At 49.3% G+C, this 21,645-nt stretch overlaps 1 protein-coding gene across 7 annotated transcripts; it reads right to left on the reverse strand.

Moving 5' to 3' along the window:
* Positions 1-2,295: 2,295 nt before the first annotated feature.
* On the reverse strand, positions 2,296-10,938 carry ANGPTL4 (angiopoietin like 4). Of its 7 annotated transcripts, none has more exons than XR_003678472.2 (8): positions 10,430-10,934; positions 10,143-10,253; positions 9,899-10,016; positions 7,550-7,663; positions 7,128-7,223; positions 6,756-7,037; positions 6,130-6,278; positions 5,889-6,028 (listed from the first exon to the last, which is right to left on the reverse strand). XR_003678472.2 is itself a non-coding variant. In XM_007109621.4 (7 exons), exons 1-7 carry the CDS (start codon positions 10,763-10,765, stop codon positions 3,215-3,217), a joined length of 1,098 nt encoding a protein of 365 aa, XP_007109683.1. In that variant the 5' UTR covers positions 10,766-10,934; the 3' UTR covers positions 2,296-3,214. The 7 variants fall into 7 exon arrangements, 4 of the variants coding, with proteins under 4 accessions (XP_007109683.1, XP_007109681.1, XP_007109682.1 ...); XR_008616669.1 differs by lacking the exon at positions 6,130-6,278 and adding an exon at positions 6,394-6,621 and having other exon boundaries at positions 5,895-6,028; XR_003678471.2 differs by lacking the exon at positions 5,889-6,028 and adding an exon at positions 6,394-6,621 and having other exon boundaries at positions 6,037-6,278.
* Positions 10,939-21,645: the final 10,707 nt, after the last annotated feature.

A 21,645-nucleotide genomic window follows, 5' to 3' on the forward strand; every position in this document is an offset into this window, starting at 1 on the left:
CTCCGCAACGGGAGAGGCCACAACAGTGAGAGGTCCGCTTACCGCAAAAAAAAAAAAAAAACACCAAAAAAAAAAAAAAAACAGAAGTAATATTGTAACAGATTCAATAAAGGCCTTAAAAAAAAAACAACAAAAAAAACAAGAAGGTCCTACTATATAACACAGGGAACTATATTCAATATCCTGTGATAAACCATAATGGAAAAGAACATGAAAAAGAATTTATATATATATATAAATTATACATATATATGTATAACTGAATCACTGTGCTGTACAGCAGAAATTAACACAACATTGTAGGGAATTCCCTGGCGGTCTAGTGGTTAGAACTTCGTGTTTTCATTGCCGAGGGCATGGGTCCAATCGCTAGTCAGGTAACTAGGATCCCACAAGCCATATGGCCAAAAAAAACAAAACAAAAACCCCACAACATTGTAAATCAACTATACTTCAATAAAATAAATGTTTTTTTTTAAAAAGTAAACCTTCTTAATAAACATGATTTTAAATAAGAAGAAAAAAAACCCAACTGACTCTAAAGTGACCTCCACCATGAAGGCATTCCTCCTGTCTGGGTCATGTTCTTCCCGTGCCCACCCAGCATGGCTCATAGTAATGATAGTAATGATGGCTCATGTTTATGTTGTGTACTCACCGTGAGCCAGACACTGCTCAGACTGCTTTTCATGTAAAGCTACATGAAATCCTCACAGCACCTGGAGAACAGGAAGGGGTGGTGCGGATGGGAGGGTGGGGTACCAGACCATCCCTATTTTCCGGATGCAGGAGCTGAGGCCACAGAGCTTGAGTGTCCTGTCCTGGCCCCTCCCCAGGCGAGTGATATGGTTAAGAGCGCCAGCTCTGAAGTTGGCTGGGTCAGGATTCACTTCATGGCTCTTGTTTGTTTCCCAGCCATGGTGGTTACTCTTTCTGTCATTGCCAGTGATGGAGGGGCAGGAAATGCTGTGTTGGAGGAGGACGTGATAGCAGAAGGAGGAGCAGGATTGGAGCAATCAGCCCTCTTTGGCAGAACCTGAGAATAAAGAGTGCATAAGGGCTCCCCTGGTGGTGCAGTGGTTGAGAGTCCGCCTGCCCATGCAGGGGACACGGGTTCATACCCCGGTCCGGGAAGATCCCACATGCCGCGGAGCGGCTGGGCCCGTGGGCCATGGCCGCTGAACCTGCGCGTCCGGAGCCTGTGCTCCGCAACGGGAGAGGCCGCAGCAGTGAGAGGCCCGCGTACCGCAAAAAAAAAAAAAAAAAAAAAAGAATGCGTAACTGGGAGGGCTCTGACCCCACCTCAACAGACTGGACTCCCCACCAGTTCAGCCACAGTGGTTTCAAGGGAGACTCTCCAAGCCTGCCCGATAAGGACACCCCCAAACCAGGATCCTGGAGAGGGTCTGGCCTCCAAATGTTGAGGAGTTCATCACCCATGCTCAGCCAGGGCCCCAGGGAAGCTAGTGTGTCCCCAACACAGAGGCTCTCCTCTAGTGAAAGAGGCCCCCACTACCTTCCCAAGGAACCCCTAGGAATATTGGAAAAATAGGTTCTCCTATTAAACAGCAGCTGGGGCTCAGGGCACAGGCAGATGCTGTTTTTCCCAAACGTGCCCTATGATCATGTGCCATATGATACAGGTGATAATTGCAAGCAGTGCATTAAATAACATTGAACCACATACTGAGAAAGTCCTACCTTTTTTCAATTCCTTTTTTAAAATAAATTTATTTATTTATTTATTTTTGGCTGCATTGGGTCTTTGTTGCCGCGCATGGGCTTCCTCTAGTTGCAGCGAGCAGGGGCTACTCTTCGTTGCGGTGCACAGGCTTCTCATTGGGGTGGCTTCTCTTGTGGTGGAGCACAGGCTCTAGGCTCGTGGGCTTCAGTAGTTGTGGCACACGGGCTCAGTAGTTGTGGCTCGCGGGCTCTAGAGCGCAGGCTCAGCAGATGTGGCGCAGGGGCTTAGTTGCTCTGTGGCATGTGGGATCTTCCCGGACCAGGGCTCGAACCCGTGTCTCCTGCATTGGCAGGTGGATTCTTAACCACTGTGCCACCAGGGAAGCCCTCAATTCCTTTTTTTAAATGAATTAAATTTTTTATTGAAGTATAGTTGATTTACAATTTTATGTTAGTTCCAGGTGTACAGCAACGTAATTCAGTTATACACGCACACACACACACATATATTTTTTCAGATTCTTTTCCTTTATAGGTTATTAAAAAATATTGAGTAGAGTTCCCTGTGCTACACAGTAGGTCCTTGTTGTTTATCTATTTTATATATAGTTGTGTGTATATGCTAATCCCAAACTCCTAATTTATCCCTCTGCCTTTTCTTTCAATTCTTGAACACTTTTATTACCCATCAAGGAGAGAGGCTCACTCTCTCTTGCTCATATCTCTTCAACAATTATCTAATCCTCATCTCCCTTTTTGAGCTCAGATGAAGGATGAGAGCCTTTAGAAGGCAACAGGATCTCGTTAGGATTTTCTTCCCTACATACATTTCATTGTGAAATTTTTTAAACATTTAGAAAAACAGAAAGAATTGTACAGAGAATACCCAGACCCAGATTGCACTATTAACATTTCACTTTATCGCATATCCATTTCTCTAGCCACCCATCATCTAATTTTTTGATGCATTTCAAAGGAAGTTGAAGATTTAGGGGATCTAATGGACAGCATGGTGATTACAAGTAACACTGTATTGTGTACCTGAAAGCTGCTAAGAGAGTAGATCTTCAATGTTCTCACCACCAAAAAGGAAAAGGTAATTGTGTGATGTGATGGAGGCATTGGCTAATGCTAGGGTTCTTATCATTTCGCAGTATATGTGTATCAAGTCAACATGTCGTACACCTTAAACTTACACAATGTTTTATGTTTTTTTTAAATTAATTTATTTTTGGCTGCGTTGGGTCTTTATTGCTGCACGTGGGCTTTCTCTAGTTGCAGCGAGCAGGGGCTACTCTTCGTTGGCGTGCGCAGGCTTCTCACTGCAGTGGCTTCTCTTGTTGTGGAGCACGGGCTCTAGGCGCGTGGGCTTCAGTAGTTGTGGCTCACGGGCTCAGTAGTTGTGGCTCGTGGGTTCTAGAACGCAGGCTTAGTACGGGCTTAGTTGCTCTGCGGCATGTGGGATCTTCCCTGACCAGGGCTCGAACCAGTGTCCCCTGCATTGGCAGGCGGATTCTTAACCACTGCACCATCAGAGAAGTCCTGTTGTATGTTGATTACATCTCAATAAAGCTGGAAAAAAATTTAAAAAAAACAAAATTGAAGACATCAGTTCACTGCACCTGTAAAACACTTCAGCATGCATACCATTAACTAGAGTTCCATGTCTTTTTATGACTGTTGTAGCTTTTTTTTTTTTAAGGTGAAATTTACATTCAATGACATGCACAAATCTTAAGCGTATACTCACCAAGGCAAAGGTGAACACGGGAATAACGCACCTCTATTGAGGTTCAGAACATCACCGTCACTTGGGAGTTTCCTTATATCCCTTCCTAGTCAATCCCTATCCTACCTCCCACCCTTCCAGAGGCAACCACTATTCGTTTATTGTGGGTTTTTTTTTTTCACCATAGATGTTTTCTAGCTGGATTTTTTTTTGGCCCGGCGGTGGGGCTTGTGGGATCTTAGTTCCCCCACCAGGGATTGAACCCACACTGACAGCAGTGAAAGCGCGGAGTCCTAACCACTGGACAGCCAAGGAATTCCCTCTAAGCTGGAATTTGAAAGCATTTGCATTGTTTTGTTTTCACCGAGTTTAGTTTTACTAACCTATTTATGGCAGGGTTTTCCACATGCTGTAAGATATGTGACTACATTTTTAGAAACTGGGTCAGTAAGTCCCTATATGCCTGGGAATGAGCTGCTTTACATCTGTCTTCTGGCTTAATTATTAACAACACCCCCCCCCCCTTTCACTCTCAACAGTGTCTCCAGTTTGGACCATCAATTATAGGTCACCTTCTCTGTAATGGGAGGGGCTTTGAAGGCAAGCTTGGTGCAGGCAGGGATCTTTCTGTTCACTAGAGTATCCCAAGCACTTGGGACAGGGCCTGACCTGTAGTAGGTGCTCAAGAAATATTAGCTGAATTTTAGATACATGTATATATACATTTTTAAAAGTATTTATTTTTGGTTGCGTCAGGTCTTAGTTGTGTCATGTGGGACTTTTCATTGCAGCCAGCAGGCTTCTCTCTAGTTGTGGCACGCAGGCTCCAGAGTGCACGGGCTCAGTAGTTGCAGCACGCAGGCTCTCTAGTTGTGGCGCTCAGGCTTAGTTGCCCTGCGGCATGTGCAACCTTAGCTCCCTGACCAGGGAGTGAACCTGCGTTCCCTGCATTGGAAGGCGGATTCTTAACCACTGGACCACCAGGGAAGTCCCAAGATACATATATATATATGTATATATATTTAAAGCCAATTTAAAGGAAAACTTCTGCAGACATGGCCAAAAATGGGAAGAATTTACCCAAAACACTGCATTAATGTCACACAGTAGAGCTGGGTTGTCCAAGATGGTGGCCATTGGCCACTATGGCTACTGAGCCCTTAAATACGGCCAGTCCAAACTGAGATGTGCCGTAAGTGTGAAATCCATACTGAATTTGGAAGACTCAGTACAAAAAGCCATGTCAAATATCTCATCAATAACTTTTATATTGACCACATGCTGAAACAGTAATATTTTGGAAATATTGGGTTCAATGAAGTATATTCCTAAAATTTTTTTTACTTTTAAAACTTTTTCTTTTTTAAAAATATGGCTACAAAAAAATAATATTAAACACACAACTCACAGCATATTTCTATCAGATGGCAGGACACTAAAAAGTTAATAGTGATTCATACGTGTAAGTATGGTCAGGAAGAGCTTCTTATTTTCTCTATTACTTGCTTCCAGAAGGACTGAATGAGGGTTTTATTTTGTAACTTTGAAAATAAAAAATGAGATACGCATCATGAAATCATAAGTGAAGGAAATTGAAATCAGTTGTCGGAGGTGGTAGGGATAATCAGCGCTGTCCTCAAGAGCCCCAGAAGCATTCATCCTCCACCCTAGGAACATGTTTATGTAGACTTTAAAAACTGTCCACTTTTTTTTTTTTTGCGGTACGCGGGCATCTCACTGCTGTGGCCTCTCCCGTTGCGGAGCACAGGCTCCGGACGCGCAGGTCCAGCGGCCACGGCTCACGGGCCCAGCCGCTCCGCGGCACATGGGATCCTCCCGGACCGGAGCACGAACCCGTGTCCCCTGCATCAGCAGGCGGACCCTCAACCACTGCACCACCAGGGAAGCCCCAAACTGTCCACTTTTTAAAACAAAAACAAAGGACGAAAAGGAACGAAATGTTCTGAGGTTGCTTTTATTCCAAGAATTCTGTGGGCTCAGCCCAGATGCCGTCGGCACGGGCTCGCCTATAGCACCCACACGCTACAGCACCACAAGGGCGCCCGGGGCCTATGGGAGTCCTGGTCCCCCAGCCAGTCAACGTGACTGAATCCGCCATCAGGGGCCGGCCTGGCTGCCCCCGAGTGGTCCCTCTGGGTCCCCTACTCCTCGGGCGGGCGAGGAGTGGGCTTCAATGCCCCTGTGTCCCACGCTTTCGGGGTCTGTGCCCTGCAGCCCTGTTCTTCTCAGAGGGCATTTCCTGCAGCCCCCCACTCATCGCGGGGGCATCTCCAGTTGTGGACATCTTCTCTGTCCATGAGGTTTCAGATGGGCCCTGCTCAGAGCCCCTGCCCAGGCAGGGAGTGGCCACATGCTGGGCCAGAATCAGAGTCACTGTCCTCCAGGAGCCTGGGACCAGGCCCCAGCGAGGAGGCTAGGAGGCTGCTTCGGCCGCTGTGGGCTGGATCAGCATGGTGGTGGCCTGCAGCGGGTAGTAGCGGCCCCGCCAGGTTTTCCAGAAGATGCCCTTCTTAAGCTGCTGCCGCTGCCGCGGGATGGAATGGAAATACTGGCCATTAAGATTGGAGTGGCCACAGGTACCGAACCACCAGCCACCTGCCGGGGTCAGAGAAAAGGGGACTTGGTCAGGCCCATGGGTCCTTGGGCTTCCACTGGGGCCGGGATGGGGATGAGGCTGGGTGTTGGACGTCACACACTTTAGATGAGACGACTTTGGCAGTGGTTGTCAAACTGTGTTCTGAGGAACCCCAGGTTGTGACAAAGGCACCTCAGGGGCTCTGGGCACCCCCCTTCCCGGTAACTGCAGCTTTTATGTCTGTGACCCTGGCGAGTGACTTCTCCGCACCTGGCACATGGCAAACATTTATTAAAGCCTCTCTATGACTGTCATGCATCTCACTAGTTTATATTAGACTGAACCATATGAAATTAACCACTAATCCCATCCTTCTTTGACCCACCAAAAGGCAGTTTCTTATGTTTCACTTCACAGGCCCCGCGCTCTGCCTCCGATTTCATTAGAACAAGATGGGGGGGGTCTGTCTCGATGGCTTTGCAACACACCAGCCACCATCCCACAAACGTCATCTCATCGTATGTTCATAATAATCCTATGGTGTGGACGGTATGGTTATACCCATTTTGAAGATGAAGTAGGTGAAGTGTTAAGTCAGTTGCCCAAGGATATGCTGCACATAAGGAGAAAAGTGGGGAGGGAATAGATGGAGTTGAAGGCAGGGGACGGATGCAGAAAGGTAGGGAGGGGAGGTCCCAGCTGTGTGGCAAAGGGCAAGACAAGGAGCGACAGAGCTTGCTTGCTCACCAGAGAGGCTCTTCGCACAGTTCTTGTCTCCGCGGAGGTCGTGGTCTTGGTCCCAAGTGGAGAAAGGCAGGGAGAGGCCGCTGGGTGAGAAGGTGGCGGCACCCAGTTTGCTGGCCACGGGCGCCGTGAGCTGCAGGCTGTAGGCTGTGTCTTCGCCACCCAGGTGGACAGGGAACTGCAATGACTCGGCATTGCCCTCCCAGTCCTGCAGCTGCACAGCCAGGCGGCTGCCACGGTCCCCCATGATGCGGTGCACCTTCTCCAGGCCCAGCCAGAACTCACCTACAGTGGGAAAGGCCCATCTGTGAGAATGACCCGCCTCTGTGGCCCCCCCTCCTCCCCCTGTGCCTCTGGCCTGCAGGAAACACCCACCTTGGGGGTCTCCGAAGCCATCCTTGTAGGCTTCCCAGGGCTGGTTAAAGTCCACTGAGCCATCCTGGCGCCTCTGAATTACAGTCCAGCCTCCATCTGCCCAGAAAGGTGCAAGGTCACCAGGAGGATTCTTCTTACAAGAGACCCTGACTCCCCCATCTGGCTCCCAAACCCCAAACCACCTCTAAACCAAGGGAGAGCAATGTTCCTCTCCTCCATCCCAGCATGACTGGAGGAAGATGGTCAAAGGAGGAAGATGGGCTGGTCAGCAGGCGGAGGGCTCTGCCTAGATCTTTGTCCCAAGGATCCAGCAGGGAAGGAGGAACCAGGGAGCAAGGGAGGGAGGGGAGTGAGCTGCATTTGATGGAAAGACAACCGGGCCCATGATATTTGGGGTACCTGGGGGGCCAGAGCATCCCTACCTGAGGTCATCTTGCAGTTAACCAGGAATGAAGAGGACCCCTGGGGCTGGATCTGGAACAATCCACTTTGCCTCTCTCCCTCTTCAAACAGTTCCTGGCAGTCCCTGGGCAGTCCTGCAGGGCAGACAAGGGTGGGGGGATTGAAGCAGAGAGCAGTCCTGGGGGTTCCAGGACACAGGCATGTCTGGGGGCTGGGCAGCAGGCGACAGGGACAGGAGGGGGCAATCTAGAGCTCATGACACGCCCCACACTTGCCTAAAGTCTTCCATAGCTCCCCATGCCTTCCCTCAACACAGTCTACAAGGCACCCCAGGACTCGCTGCTATACCCATCCTCCTTCCTCCTGCACTGCACACGCCCACCCTCTGGCCACATAGCCTTCTGGTACCACACACCCTCCTGCCACAGGGACTTTGCACGTGCTGGTGTTCTGAGACCCACTTCCCTCATGCCTTTCTTTGCCTCATATTAAAGGTCCCAGCTTCTCAAGGGGATCATGCCCCTGACCCCCTCCCCCCAGACCAGGTTAGGGGCACTGAGGACTTCCTACTCCCCAACACTGGGGTCATCTGATGGTCTCTCTCCAACTCCCCACACTGAATGAGGTCCATGAGGCTAGGGACAAGGAATGGCTCTTTGCCCACCATCTGGCACCGGTGCCCAGGCTGATCCCAGCCCACAGCAGGTGTTCACTGAAGATGCCATGAAGGAATGATTGAAGGAGCTGGACCAGGGTGGGGATGGGGCAAGGACTGCGATTAACAGGAGGGGGCTCTGCTTTGTCCAGTGGCAGGTGGGGAATCAGGCCTGGATGGGCCTTGGGGACACCACAGAGGCCCTGCCTGGGATCCCAGGTATCAGAGAGGGAGGGGGAAGGATTGAGGAGTGAAGGAGGGAGGGAGGGAGGAAAAAAAGGGAGGGATGGCCTGGGCACATCGGCAGACCGGGGAAGTCCCCGCCCCCAGCCCGCCCAAGCCCAGCCCAGCCCAGTCCCAGCCCAGCCCGGAAAGTAGGGGAAAGGTCGCAGGGGGAGGGGAAGGCTCAGGTCGCGGGGTGAATGTGTCCACACTGTGGGAGCGGGGGCGGGCCCAGATGACTGGAGGCGTTTTCCGGCCCCTGAGGCAGCTCCCCTTTCCCCTACTTTCCTCTCTTCCAATCACAACAGGCAGCCCGCCAAACCACCGATATGGCTTCCATTAACACCAGCTGTTTGTCTCCTCAGCTCTGAACTTTCCCATACTTGGCAGGGCCGAGCCTGGAGTCCCCAAACCTACACCCGACCCCCCCCTTCCCCATCACATTCCCCAGCCTGGATCTATGCCTGCGGGCCCCACCCAGAAGCCGCTCATCCCAGGGCTACGGTTTGGGAGGAAGTAATGGACCCTTCCTGGTTGGGGAGGGGAGGGAGAGTGGTGGGACGGGGAGGTGCCAGAGCCCTCAAGACCAGAGGGCTGGAAGCCAGCAACCAGCCAGAGGGTGTGATGAGGGAGATATGAACTTTCACCCAGTTGGCTGCAGACTGCTGCAGATGCCAGGCTGGGTGATGGGGTAGGAGGACCACAGGGAAGACAGCCAGGTCTGGAGCAGTGGGACAGAGACACCGGGAGCTGGGAATCTGTGTCACACACCTACAGACATGCTAGGAGATCTGGGGTGCTATGGGGCATACACAATAAAGGAACCAGAACTTGGTTGGGGGGGCGTGGGAAGGGCTGATCAGAGACTTCCGGGCCAATAGAAGGTTGTGGGACAGAAGAGGTGTGTGAGTCAGGAGCCCTGGATTTGTAAGAGATGCAAGAGTGATGCATCTGGCCGAGGAGATGGGGGTTCCCTGCCCTAGCCTCCCCTCCTAGATCCACACTCTAAAAGACCATGGGGGGTGGGTGGCGGCCAAACATCAGAACCTCCCCTCCCAGGCTGCCATTCTCTCTTCACCCAACGAGGGCTCCAGCCTCCCTAGCTGGCACCCTTTTGTCCCCCATCCTGTCCTCCTAGAAGGTTCCAACCTCCAGGAAGATGTCCCTGAGCTGTACCACCCTTTATCCCACACCCCTGCAGCTCAAGTCCCTCTTGGACCTTCTTTCCCAGCCGCCTGCTGCTCCAGTTAGTGGCCCGTGAGGCTTTGGGGAAATCCCAGTGGCTTGCTGGGAAGAAGGGTGGGGTGGCCCCGTGGGGCAGGGAGAGGGCTGTGGAGGGGATGTCCCAGTCACCCCTTCACCAGAGAACTGTCAGCCCACAGGGACGCAGGGCCGGGGCCTCTCTCCTTCTCAGTAAGGTGGACCTGACAAGGGGGAGGCAAGAATAGTGGGGGGGTGGTTTCCAGAGAACAGCAAAGGGCTGGACACTCACTGTGTAGGTGGCTGATATTGTGAGCTGGGCCAGCAAGCTGGGCCATCTTGGGTAGCCTCTTCCTCCTGGCATGTTTGGCCACCCTGTGGCCCAGGTGCATGGGGGCCAAGTGGCCCATCTGGGACAGGACAGGAGGAGGGGGTCAGGTCTGGCTGGCTCAGGCTGCTCGACCTGCTTAGCTCCACGTCCAGACCCATGGGTCCAACTTCAACCTCCCTCCCCATCTGGGGCAAGCATCGGGCACCTGGCTCTGCAGATTCTGGATTCTCAGGTGCTGCTTCTCCAGGTGCCGCTGCTGCTGGGCCACCTTCTGGAAGAGTTGCTGGATCCTGCTGTTCTGAGCCTTGAGCTGAGTCTGGGGAGAGTATAAAACCCTGGTGAGGATCTGGCCTTCTGCCGCCAATTTCTCCATTCATCCGCCGGTCCTACTCCCAACTCTCCATCCTTTGAGGCCCGGGCAGGAGAGCCCAGGGAGTCCGGGATGCGCCCCCTCCCGTCCACACCCTTCCAGGGCAGTAGGAGCGTACGTACCTGAAAGCTGCGGAGGGTCTCCGGGACTGCGTCGCCGCCGGGAGGCACCAGATTCTCCGGGGCGAACGGAGGCGCGGCTGACCCCTCAGGATCCTTGCAGGCGGCCCCGCACGAGCCCAGACGCCGCTCCAGCTCGCCCAGCTGCCCACGGGTGCGCTCCACGTGCTCGCGTAGCCCGTTGCCGAGCTGAAGGAGCCCGTGCGCCAGCACATTCACCTCGTCCCAGGAGGCGAAGCGCGGCGTCTCGGGAGGCTCCGGGCGGCCCTGCGCGCTCAGCAGCCCGGCGGTGGCGGCGCACAGCACCAGGGCTGCTCCGGCTGTTGGCGCACAGCGCATCCTTCCAGGTGGTGTGGACGCCGGGACGCGGGGAATCGGAGCGGCAGGGGTGAGGGGGCGCAAGGGGGACTCGGAGGTCGAAATGAGAGGGGTGGAGACTCGCTTGGGTGCAGAAGCCAGAGCAAAGACTCGAATCACAGCTTGGCTTGTGCCCGCGACGCCCTGTATTATAAGCACAGGGCGAGAGTAGAAGGCGGAGCCTGGGAGGCGGGGCGCGTGGAGTTCCGGGGGCGGGGCGTGGGGCCGGGGGTGGGGTTCAGTGTGCTGGAGGCCGGGTAGTTTTGGGGGTGAGGGGCGCCCTGGGAGGTGCAAAACTCTGGCTCTTCCCACCAGGCCCGGACGTGCGTGGTCAGCCGTGCCTTCTCTACTGACCGTGGGAGACGTGACTTCCTCTCCCCGCCGTTCCTTTCCAAGCGCCGGAATTTCGAGCCCCCCACCCCACCCCCGCCGCGCTCAGTGGGGAAAAGGCGCTGGTGTCAGCGGGGACGGGGCGTGCGGGCTGCATTCCTGACCCCCTCCCCAAGTCAAAAGCTGGGGAAGAGGGTCCTGGTACGCTCAGTCCAGCAGGGCTAGGCGGAAACCCGGGACCCCTCAAACATCCCCGCCTCCGGAACGCCTCCCGGAGAGCACCCCAAGACCAGGCTGGTCTCCCGGGGAGACATCTCGGGCTTTCGCGCTCCTTCCCGCTCAAGGCTTGGTCGTTGCAGATGTGTTTGTGGGATTCTTTAACGTCCCTCATCCCACTCCGCACAACTTAGTGCCCTGGTGGCAGGGACCAGATTTGTCTTGTTCAGTCTCCAGCGGGTGCCTCTCTCCCCACTGCCCAGTCTCTACCCTCAGGGTCTTCAGAGTATTTGCCTGAATCAAAGCAGGAACCTTGGAACAGAAAGAGGGGATACATGGAAGGAAGGTCTCCCCCTCTCCCTCATTCATTCATTCATTCATTCAACAAACAGTCCTCTGCTGTCCTACATGGAGTTCCCAGGCTGGTGGAGAGACCCCAACACTCTGAGCCTGGGGTAGGGACAGAGTTGGGACAGAGGAAGAACTGAGTGAGGCTGCGAGGTGGACCACTTTCATTTCACAAGGCTAAGCATTTATTCAACAAACTTTTACCAAAGTTCTCCCCCTCCATTCCCACCAACTTCCCTATACCTTGCCTGAAAATTGAGGCTGGCATAGAAAACCTGCCTGCCAGGAAAAACCCAGGGCACGATGGCTCAGAGAACAGGCAAGAAAAACAGAGCTGACTCAGCAGGGCTCCGAGCCAGCTCAGCCTCTGGAATCCGAAACTGTGCGTCCCATACATTTGGCTGGGCCAGATGCCAGGATAGCAGATCCCGGCAGCAGTGACAGGCAGGTGGGAAGGGCAGAGAGGAAAACCTTGGCAAGGAATAGATCCAGACAGCCACCATCTGCCCTGGCAGCCGGCCTGTCCAGCCCCCAGCCCCTGGCCTCCTTCTGAGTGGGGGACATAGCTATCCAAGAGTGAGCTCTCCTCCTCCCTGGCTTCTTGCACTGAGAGAAATGATCAATTACTTTCCCAACCTGAGGGCCTTCTTCTGATCCACTTTTAAGGGGCTTCTACCTCTGTGCTGTGTTTCAGAGGGCACAAAGTACACCCAAGCCTCTTAGAGGCACCTGCAGTGAGCAGGCTACAAAAGAATTTGTCCAGGGACCCAGAGCTGGCCCTGGATTATATCTTAAAAAACTGCTCTGTGGAATATACCTTTGACCCAACAATAACATATCACCGTGATCAATTGTTTCTTTGGTACCTGCTGTGTGCTGGTTACTATGCTGGGTCCATAATGGTGGGCAAGATGCCCCCTCCACCCAATGTAGACGACTCTGGGCAAAGTAAATGGCATTAGAAAGGTGACATGCGGGCTGGAGTCTCTCATCAGAAAGCGAAGCAGTAAAATTGACTTTTTTTTTTTGCCTGTCTGTGGGCAGCTGAAGGAAATCCCTGCCTTTGGGAGATTTCAGTCTGGAGCAGGACACAGTCTCATGAACAGTGTCTTTCCATCTGTATCTCTAGGACCTAGATTACTGGGGGGCCCTCAGTCCCTCTCTACTAGTCTTCAATCATTGGGGCTTCTGGTGGGTTGTATGGGAGGAGCTGATCTGTCAGTGGAGGGCTTCCCTGGTGGCGCAGTGGTTGAGAGTCCGCCTGCCGATGCAGGGGACACGGGTTCGTGCCCCGGTCCGGGAAGATCCCACATGCCACGGAGCGGCTAGGCCCGTGAGCCATGGCCGCTGAGCCTGCGCATCCGGAGCCTGTGCTCTGCAACGGGAGAGGCCACAACAGTGAGAGGTCCGCGTACCACAAAAAAAAAAAAAAAAAAAAAAAAAAAGGAGCAGCAGGGACTTCCCTGGTGGTGCAGTGGTTAAGACTCCGTGCTCCCAATGCAGGGGGCCCGGGTTTGATCCCTGGTCCCGGAACTAGATCCCACATGCATGCCGCAACTAGGAGTTTGCATGCCATAACTAAGGAGCCGCGTGCCACAACTAAGATCTGACACAACCAAATATATAAATAAATAAATAATGAAGTGTACAACTCAAGTAAAAAAAAAAAAAAAGAGCAGCAAACACCTACTGTGCACTTGTTATATGCCAGGAATTGTTCTAAAGTGATTATATATTCCTTTAATCCCAATAACAACTCCAAATGAAGCAGGTACTGCTATTCTATCTTATAAATGAGGATGCAATGAAAGACAGGTTAAGTACTTGTCCAAGTTCTCACAGTTATCTAGACAGAGCTAGGATTTGAAACCAGGCTGCCTGACTCACAGCTCTGCTCTTAGCAGCCATGCTACCTTTATTCATAATAGCGCAGTGATACTTGCCTCCTGATATTTACACCCTTGTGTAGTTCCTCTCCATCATATAACCAAGAGGATATTGTTGAAATGACAATGTGTGTGACTTCTGAGGTTAGGTCATAAAAAACATGTGACTTCTGCCTTGTTCTTGATTAGCTCACTTGCTCTGGGAGAAGCCAGACACCATACTGTGAGGACACTCAAGCAGCCCTTTGGAGAGATCCACAAGGTGAGGAACTGAGGCCTCCACCCAACAACCAGCATCAGCTTGTCTGCCATGCAAGGGAGCTATCTTGGAAGCACATCCTCCAGCCCCAGTTAAGCTTTCAGATGATGTAGCCTCACTTGGCATCTGTTAGCAACCTCATGAGACCCCAAGCCAGAACCACCCAGCTAAGCTGCTCCCAAACTCCTGACCCACAGAAACTATGAAATAATAAATGTGTCTTGTTGTTTTAAGCCACTCATTATGCAGCTAATACAGTAGCCAACACTTAAGTAGTGCCCACCCTGCACTTGGCATTATTTTATGTATTTTACATATATTCATTCACTTAATATATCCTGTAAGGTCTCTATTTTAAAGAAGGGGAAACAGAGGTGCAGAGAGATCACATAGTCTGAGAGAGGAGGTGTGGGGGGAATACAGTTTCCTGGGAAGACTAGGATTATTATTGAGCTTAAACCTGCTCCAACTGTGCTTTATTTTGAGTTCTGCCAGTGGCGGACATGGAGAGCAGCTAATGCTGCTCCCATGAGTTGCAATCCTGTCTCCTGCTCACATTTGCACAGAAGCCAAGCCCCCACTGCCAGCTCTGCTCTCCCACCCACCCCATCCCTCACCCCTTTTTTTTTCTTTGGCTGAGCTGGGTCTTAGTTGCTGCACATGGGATATTTTTAGTTGCAGCATGCAGACTTCTTAGTTGCGGCATGCATGCAGGCTCTAGTTCCTCGACCAGGGATTGAACCCAGGCCCCCTGCATTGGGAGCATGGAGTCTTACCCACTGGACCACCAGGGAAGTCCCCCTCACCCATGTTTTAGGCACAGATCCTATGCTGGACCCCACAGGCCAAACTCCACCTGAACGTATGCTTGGTTTGGTCTGCCCAGAATTTTGAATATCAGATTTCTAATGAAAATCTAGAATTTCTGCTTCTCTTGCAAAATTGGAACGTCCAACAGGAGTGGTCTGCAGTCCTGCTTGTTTGCAACGGTCCAAAGCTGAAGGGGAGCTGTCCCCTTTGGCCAAGGGAAGCCTTCCCGCCCCATCACTGCTGTGCGACACAGGCCCTTCCATGCTCTGTTTTTTTGCAGATCCTTTAAGCCTCTGATCATTGCCTTTGGGCTGGTGTTTTTCTGTTGCCAGTGCCAGCCTCAGACCAGGGCAAGAGGGACCTCTATTATGGCACTGCACTTTGGAGGGTGAATGCCTCCACCAGGCAAGGAGTTGTGGGAGCAATGGGTATATTTACTGGAGCCCATAGACTTTCTTTTAGACCACTGAGTTTCCATTTGGGCTGGTGAAAAATTTCTGGAACTAGGTAGGAGTTTTACAACATTGTATGTGTACTTAATGCCACTGAACTGTATACATTAAAATGGTTAAAATTTTTCTATTACGTATGTTTTACCACAATTTAAAAACTCTAATCTAGGGCCTCCCTGGTGGCGCAGTGGTTGAGAGTCCGCCTGCCGATGCAGGGGACACGGGTTCGTGCCCCAGTTCCGGAAGATCCCACATGCCGTGGAGTGGCTGGGCCCGTGAGCCATGGCCGCTGAGCCTGCGTGTCCGGAGCCTGTGCTCCGCAACGGGAGAGGCCACAACAGTGAGAGGCCCGTGTACCACACACACAAAAAAAGGGAGGATAGAACATATTTTATTATTTAACATCATTAGTGTATCAGTTTTCTTTTGCTGTGTAACAAACATTCCCCAAACTTAGTGGCTCAAAACCACATCCAGTGGACTCTGCTGAGCAGTTCTTTTCCCTGGTGATCCTCCCTCACAAAGGAAGAGAGGCATATATATATTACACACAAATATATATATATATATATTCCATATATATTTCTCTCTTCTCTGTCTATGTCTCTCTCTCTCTATATCTATATATATATATGTATGCAAGATTTAATTATAAGTTAGTACCTAGTTTGTTCAGTGTATAATATTCCCAGGATTTGTAACACTTACATGAACAAGCAGAAAAAATATTTTCTACTTATTGTTTGTAAAGATGAGTTGCTATTTTTCTGATGCCCGTTCTGATACAACTACTTTTCATGTCAAATATTTACTGTGCCCAAATGTATTCAATTAAAATCATTACTCTTTGAAATAAATAAAACAGAGATGATTCTTGTACAAAAGAGAGAGGAGGAGAGAGAGAGAGAGAGAGAGAGAAACATTTATATACAGAGAGACACATGTGTATACATATAATATGCACACACGCACCTATTATACACATGCACATATATAATGCACACATATATATGTATATATAAAATACACATAGGAAAAAAGATAATCACACACACTTTTTTTTTTCTGAATGATTTGAGGGTATGCTGCAGACATGATTAGTGCTTTTACTAAGAACAAGGACTTTCGCTTATGTAACTGCAGCACAGAGAGCAACTTGAGGAAGTTTGACCCTGACATAATGCTGTTATCTAATCTTCAGTCCAGATTCCAGTTTCATCATGTCCTTTACAGCTTTTTTTCCCCACTCTGGGGTCCCATCCAGGATCACATGGTGCATTTCCTTGTTGTGTCTCCTTAATCCCCCATAATCTGGACCAGTTCCTCAATCCTTCTTTGTCCTTCGCGACATTGACTTTTTTAAAATTAATTTTTATTGGAGTATAGTTGATTTACAATGTTGTGTTAGTTTCAGGTGTACAGCAAAGTGAATCAGTTATACATATACGTATATCCACTCTTTTTTAGATTCTTTTCCCATATAGGTCATTACAGAGTATTGAGTAGAGTTCCCCGTGCTATACAGTAGGTTCTTACTAGCTATCTATTTTATATATAAGTAGTGTGTATATGTCAATCCCAATCTCCCAGTTTATCCCTCCCCCATTCCCCCTTGGTAACCATAAGTTTGTTTTCCACATCTGTGACTCTATTTCTGTTTTGTAAATAAGTTCATTTGTACCTTTTTTTCTTTTTTATGGCCACACCTTGCGACATGCATTACTTCCCAGACCAGGAATTGAACCCATGGCCCTTGCAGTGGAAGGTGGAGTCTTAACACAGAACCACTAGGAAAGCCCTGTACCATTTTTTTTGACATTGACTTTTTTGAAATGCACACACTAGTTATTGGTGGAATGTTCCTCACTTTGCATTTGTCTGATGCTTCCTCCCGATTACTATGCATTTTTCGGCAGTGATATTGTGACCTTCGGGCGTAGTACCCGGGGGCAAGTCTGTTTGCCCGTATTAGCACCGTTAATTGTGATTTTAAAAAACTTATTCTTGGGACTTCCCTGGTGGTTCAGTGGTTAAGAATCCTCCTGCCAATGCAGGGGACACGGGTTCGATCCCTGGTCCGGGAAGATCCCACATGCCACAGAGCAACTAAGCCCGAGCGCCACAACAACTGAGCCCACGTGCTGCAACTACTGAAGCCCGCAGGCCTAGAGCCCGTGTTCTGCCACAAGAGAAGCCACCGCAGTGAGAAGCCCTTGCACCACAACGAAGAGTAGCCCCCACTTGCCACAACTAGAGAAAGCCCGCGCAGCAACGAACACCCAACGCAGGAAAAAAATATTCTTTCATTGAGACATCATTGACATATAACATTATATTAGTTTCAGATGTACAACATAATGATTCTATATTTATATACATTGCCAAATGATCACCACAATAAGTCTAGTTAACATTCATCATCATACAGAGTTACAAAATTTCTTTTCTTTGGAATTTCCTGGTGATCCAGTGGTTAGGACTCTGTGCTTTCACTGCTGAGGGCCTGGGCTTAATCCCTGGTCACAGAACTAAGATCCCGCAAGCTACACGGAGCGGCCAAAAATTAAAAATTATTTTCTTATCATGAGAGCTTTTAAGATTTACCCTTAGCCACTTTTGAATGTACAATAGTATTATGAACTATAGTTGCCATGCTGTATGTTACAACCCCAGGACTTCCTTATTTTATAACTGGAAGTTTGTATCTTTTGACCTAATTTTGATTATTTTAAGCACTTTTATTTTAAAAATTTATTTCGTTGAAGTATAGTTAATTTACAATGTTGTGTTAATTTCTGCTGTACAGCAAAGTGATTCAGTTATACGTATATATACATTTTTTTTCATATTCTTTTCCATTATGGTTTATCACAGGATATTGAACATAGTTCCTTGTGCTATACAGTAGGACCTTGTTTTTTATCCTTCCTATATATAATAGTTTGCATCTGCTAATCCCAAACTCCCAGTTCTTCCCTGTCCCACCCCTCCTCCCCCTTGGCAACCACAAGTCCATTCTCTATGTCTGTTTAACCACTTAACTTTAATATTGGATGATCAGTGCTGTAATGGGGAAGCACAGGGGCCTAGAAGAGGTCAGAGGAGGGACCTATCCCAGCAGGTAAGGCTTTTTGGGCAGGGGCCCTGGGGCCGAGGAACAGTAAGATTATCCAAACGAAAAGGATATGGAATGGGTGACCCAGGTTGGGGAAGAGCATGAATAATGCACTGTAGCGTGGGATATGTGACTGATTCTTCCCAGACGAGCCCAGGGGGACATTGTATGTGGACATCCCAAAACAAGGCTGCTGGACCCCCCAGGAGTGGCCCCCGCCACCCCTGGCAACTGCCCATGCCCTTTCCTGTCAGCCTTTAGTCACATCAGGTCATCAGGAAAGGTCAGTTTTAGGGCAGGAGCCTCAGAGACTCAGAGCAGAAAGAATGACTCAGATTCTGGGCTGGGGCTCCAGAAAGGAATGGAGTGGCCTCTGCCCAAGATACTCTCTCCATTGCCACCCGTCTCCCAGCCCTCCCAGCCTGGGAGCTTGCGTGTGTGTGAACCTGCCGCCTTTGGACACCAGGGCAAACAGCCCTGAACTCACTAAGGTAAGAATAATAATTATAACAGTGCACATTAATTTAGCACTCACCTTTATCCCATTAGGCACGTGCATAGTCCATCTTTTGTCACCCTTTAATCGGCCCTGAAAACGAAAGCATTCCTTTCATTTTTGGACTGACAGGAAAACTGTGAGGTTCTGAGATGTTCACACACTTGGCCAAAGACAGACAGCTTAGAAAGGCCAAGATTTCAACCTAGTTCTCTCTAGTTCCAAACAATGAATCTTTTTTTTTTTTTAATCCTGTCTGTTTTTGTAAGTTACAATTTTGAATGGGGAAGGCATTTGCATTGTTCCAAACCCCAGAAGTCTAAAAATCATAGCTGGAGGACTTCCCTGGTGGTCCAGTGGCTAAGACTCCCCATGCAGGGGGCCTGGGCTCACTCCCTGGTCAGGGAACTAGATCCCACATGCCTCAACTAAGAGTTTGTATGCTGCAACTAAAGATCCTGCATGTGGCAACGAAGACCTGGCTCAGCCAAACAAACAAATAAATATTTTTTTAAAAAAGAGAATATTAATTTAAAAAATAAATAAAAACCATAGCTGGAGAAGTCTCCCTTTCCCTAATTGTGTGTCCACCTAAAACTTTGTTTGAGAATGTTTATCCAGGTTTATTCATAATCACTTTGGAAGTTTTTTTTTTTTTTTTTTTTTTTTTTGTGGCATGCGGGCCTTCTTCTGTTGTGGCCTCTCCCGTTGCGGAGCACAGGCTCCGGACGCGCAGGCTCAGCGGCCATGGCTCACGGGCCCAGCCGCTCCGCGGCATGTGGGATCCTCCCATACCGGGGCGCGAACCCGGTTCCCCTGCATCGGCAAGCGGACGCGCAACCTCTGCGCCACCAGGGAAGCCCCGGAAGTTTTTTTTTTTGTATGTCTAAACATTTTCCTTTTCAAAATTGTTATGGACTGAATGTTTGTGTTCCCCTAAAATTCATTATGTTGAAACCCTAACCCCCAGGTGTGATGGTCTTTGGAGGTGGAGCCTTTGGGAGATGATTAGGTCATGAGGACGGGACTCCCATGATGGGATTGGTGCCCTTAGAAAAAGAGACAGAAGAGAGCTTTCTCTCTCTCTCCACCATATGAGAATACAGCGAGAAGGTGGCCATCTGCAAGCCAGGAAGAGAGTTCTCCCCAGGAACTGAATATACCAGCACCTTGATCATGGACTTCCCAGCCTCCGGAACTGTGAGAAATAAATTTCTGTTGTTTAAGCCACCCAGCCTGTGGCATTTTTGTTATAGCAGCCCAAGAGGACTAAGACAAAAATGGTGGGGAAAACATCTTGACATACCATGTGTATGTGTATGGGTACTTGACATACCATAATCTGCACATACTTCAGGTGCACGATCTAATCAACTCTGACCTATGTAAACACCTGTGAATCCATCACCATAATCAAGGTAATGGAAATCTTATCACACCCAAAAGCTTCCTTGTGCCTCTTAAGAACCTCTCCCACTGGCTCCTCCCACCCTTCCCAGGTAACCATGACCTGCTTTCCGTCACTATAGATAAGTTTGCATTTCCTAGAATTTTATATAAATGGAATCACATAGAGCACATAGAATGACTCCTTTTTTGCCTGCTTTTTTTTTTTACTTAACACAATTATTTTGAGATTCATCCCTGTTGGAGTGTGTATCAATAGTATATTTATTTTTAATGTTGATATGGATAAACCACAGTTTCTGTATCCATTCATCTGTTGAAGGACATTTGGATTGTTCCAGTCTTTGTTTATTAAAAATAAAGCTGTTGGGCTTCCCTGGTGGTGCAGTGGTTGAGAGTCCGCCTGCGGATGCAGGGGACACGGGTTCGTGCCCCGGTCTGGGAGGATCCCACATGCCGCGGAGCGGCTAGGCCCGTGAGCCATGGCCGCTGGGCCTGCGCGTCCGGAGCCTGTGCTCCGCAACGGGAGAGGCCACAACAGTGAGAGGCCCGCGTACCGCAAAAAAAAAATAAATAAAAAAAATAAAAATAAAGCTGTTATGGACATTCACATACAAGTTTTTTTTTTAATTTTTTAAAATTGAAGTATAGTTGATTCACAATGTTGTGTTAATTTCTGCTGTACCGCAAAGTGATTCTGTTATACGTATATATACATTCTTTTTTATGTTCTTTTCCATTGTGGTTTATCATAGAATATTGAATATAGTTCCCTGTGCTATGCAATAGGACCTTGTTGCTTATCCATCCTATATATAATAGTTTGCATCTGTTCATCCCAAACTCCCAATCCCTCCCTCCCCTATCCCCCCTCCCTCTTGGCAACCACAAGTCTGTTCTCTATGTCTGTGAGTCTGTTTCTGTTTCATAGATGAGTTTATTTGTGCCATATTTTAGATTTCACATGTAAGTGATATCATATGGTATTTGCCTTTCTCTTTCTGACTTACTTCACTTTGTATGATAATCTCTAGTTGCATCCAATGTCACATACAAGTTTTTGATGGGAGAGTGCTTTCATTTCTCTTGGAGAAAAGTTTTAAAAATAAATTTATTTATTTATTTATTTTTGCCTGCATTGGGTTTTCGTTGCTATGCGCGGGCTTTCTCTAGTTGCGGCGAGCAGGGGCTACTCTTCGTTGCGGTGCACGGGCTTCTCATTTTGGTGGCTTCTCTTGTTGCAGAGCATGGGTTCTAGGTGCGCAGGCTTCAGTAGTTGTGGCATGCAGGCTCAGTAGTTGTGGCACACAGGCTTAGTTGCTCCGTGGCACATGGGATTGTCCCCGACCAGGGCTCGAACCCGTGTCCCCTACATTAGCCGGCGGATTCTTAACCACTGCTCCACCAGGCAAGTCAGGAAAATTTTTTTAATTAAAATTTTTAATTTCAATCTCCCTAACACTCTTGTCCCCTATCTGTCCAGTTCCCCTCATTCATACCCAAAATCACTGTCAATAGTTTCCCCTCTGTCATTCTTGCATTT

This window comes from Physeter macrocephalus, unplaced genomic scaffold (assembly GCF_002837175.3).
Source record: "Physeter macrocephalus isolate SW-GA unplaced genomic scaffold, ASM283717v5 random_284, whole genome shotgun sequence".
NCBI lineage: Eukaryota > Metazoa > Chordata > Mammalia > Artiodactyla > Physeteridae > Physeter > Physeter macrocephalus.

Bases quoted from the DNA above. Each gene is read 5' to 3' on its own strand.
- ANGPTL4 (XM_007109619.3), bottom strand. From the start codon at position 10,765: ATGCGCTGTGCGCCAACAGCCGGAGCAGCCCTGGTGCTGTGCGCCGCC. The intron at 7,664-9,898 runs GTGAGTGTCCAG...TCTGCCCTGCAG, and splicing joins CAATATCAGCCACCTACACA to GACTGCCCAGGGACTGCCAG. The intron at 7,224-7,549 runs GTAGGGATGCTC...CTTTCTGGGCAG, and splicing joins TAACTGCAAGATGACCTCAG to ATGGAGGCTGGACTGTAATT.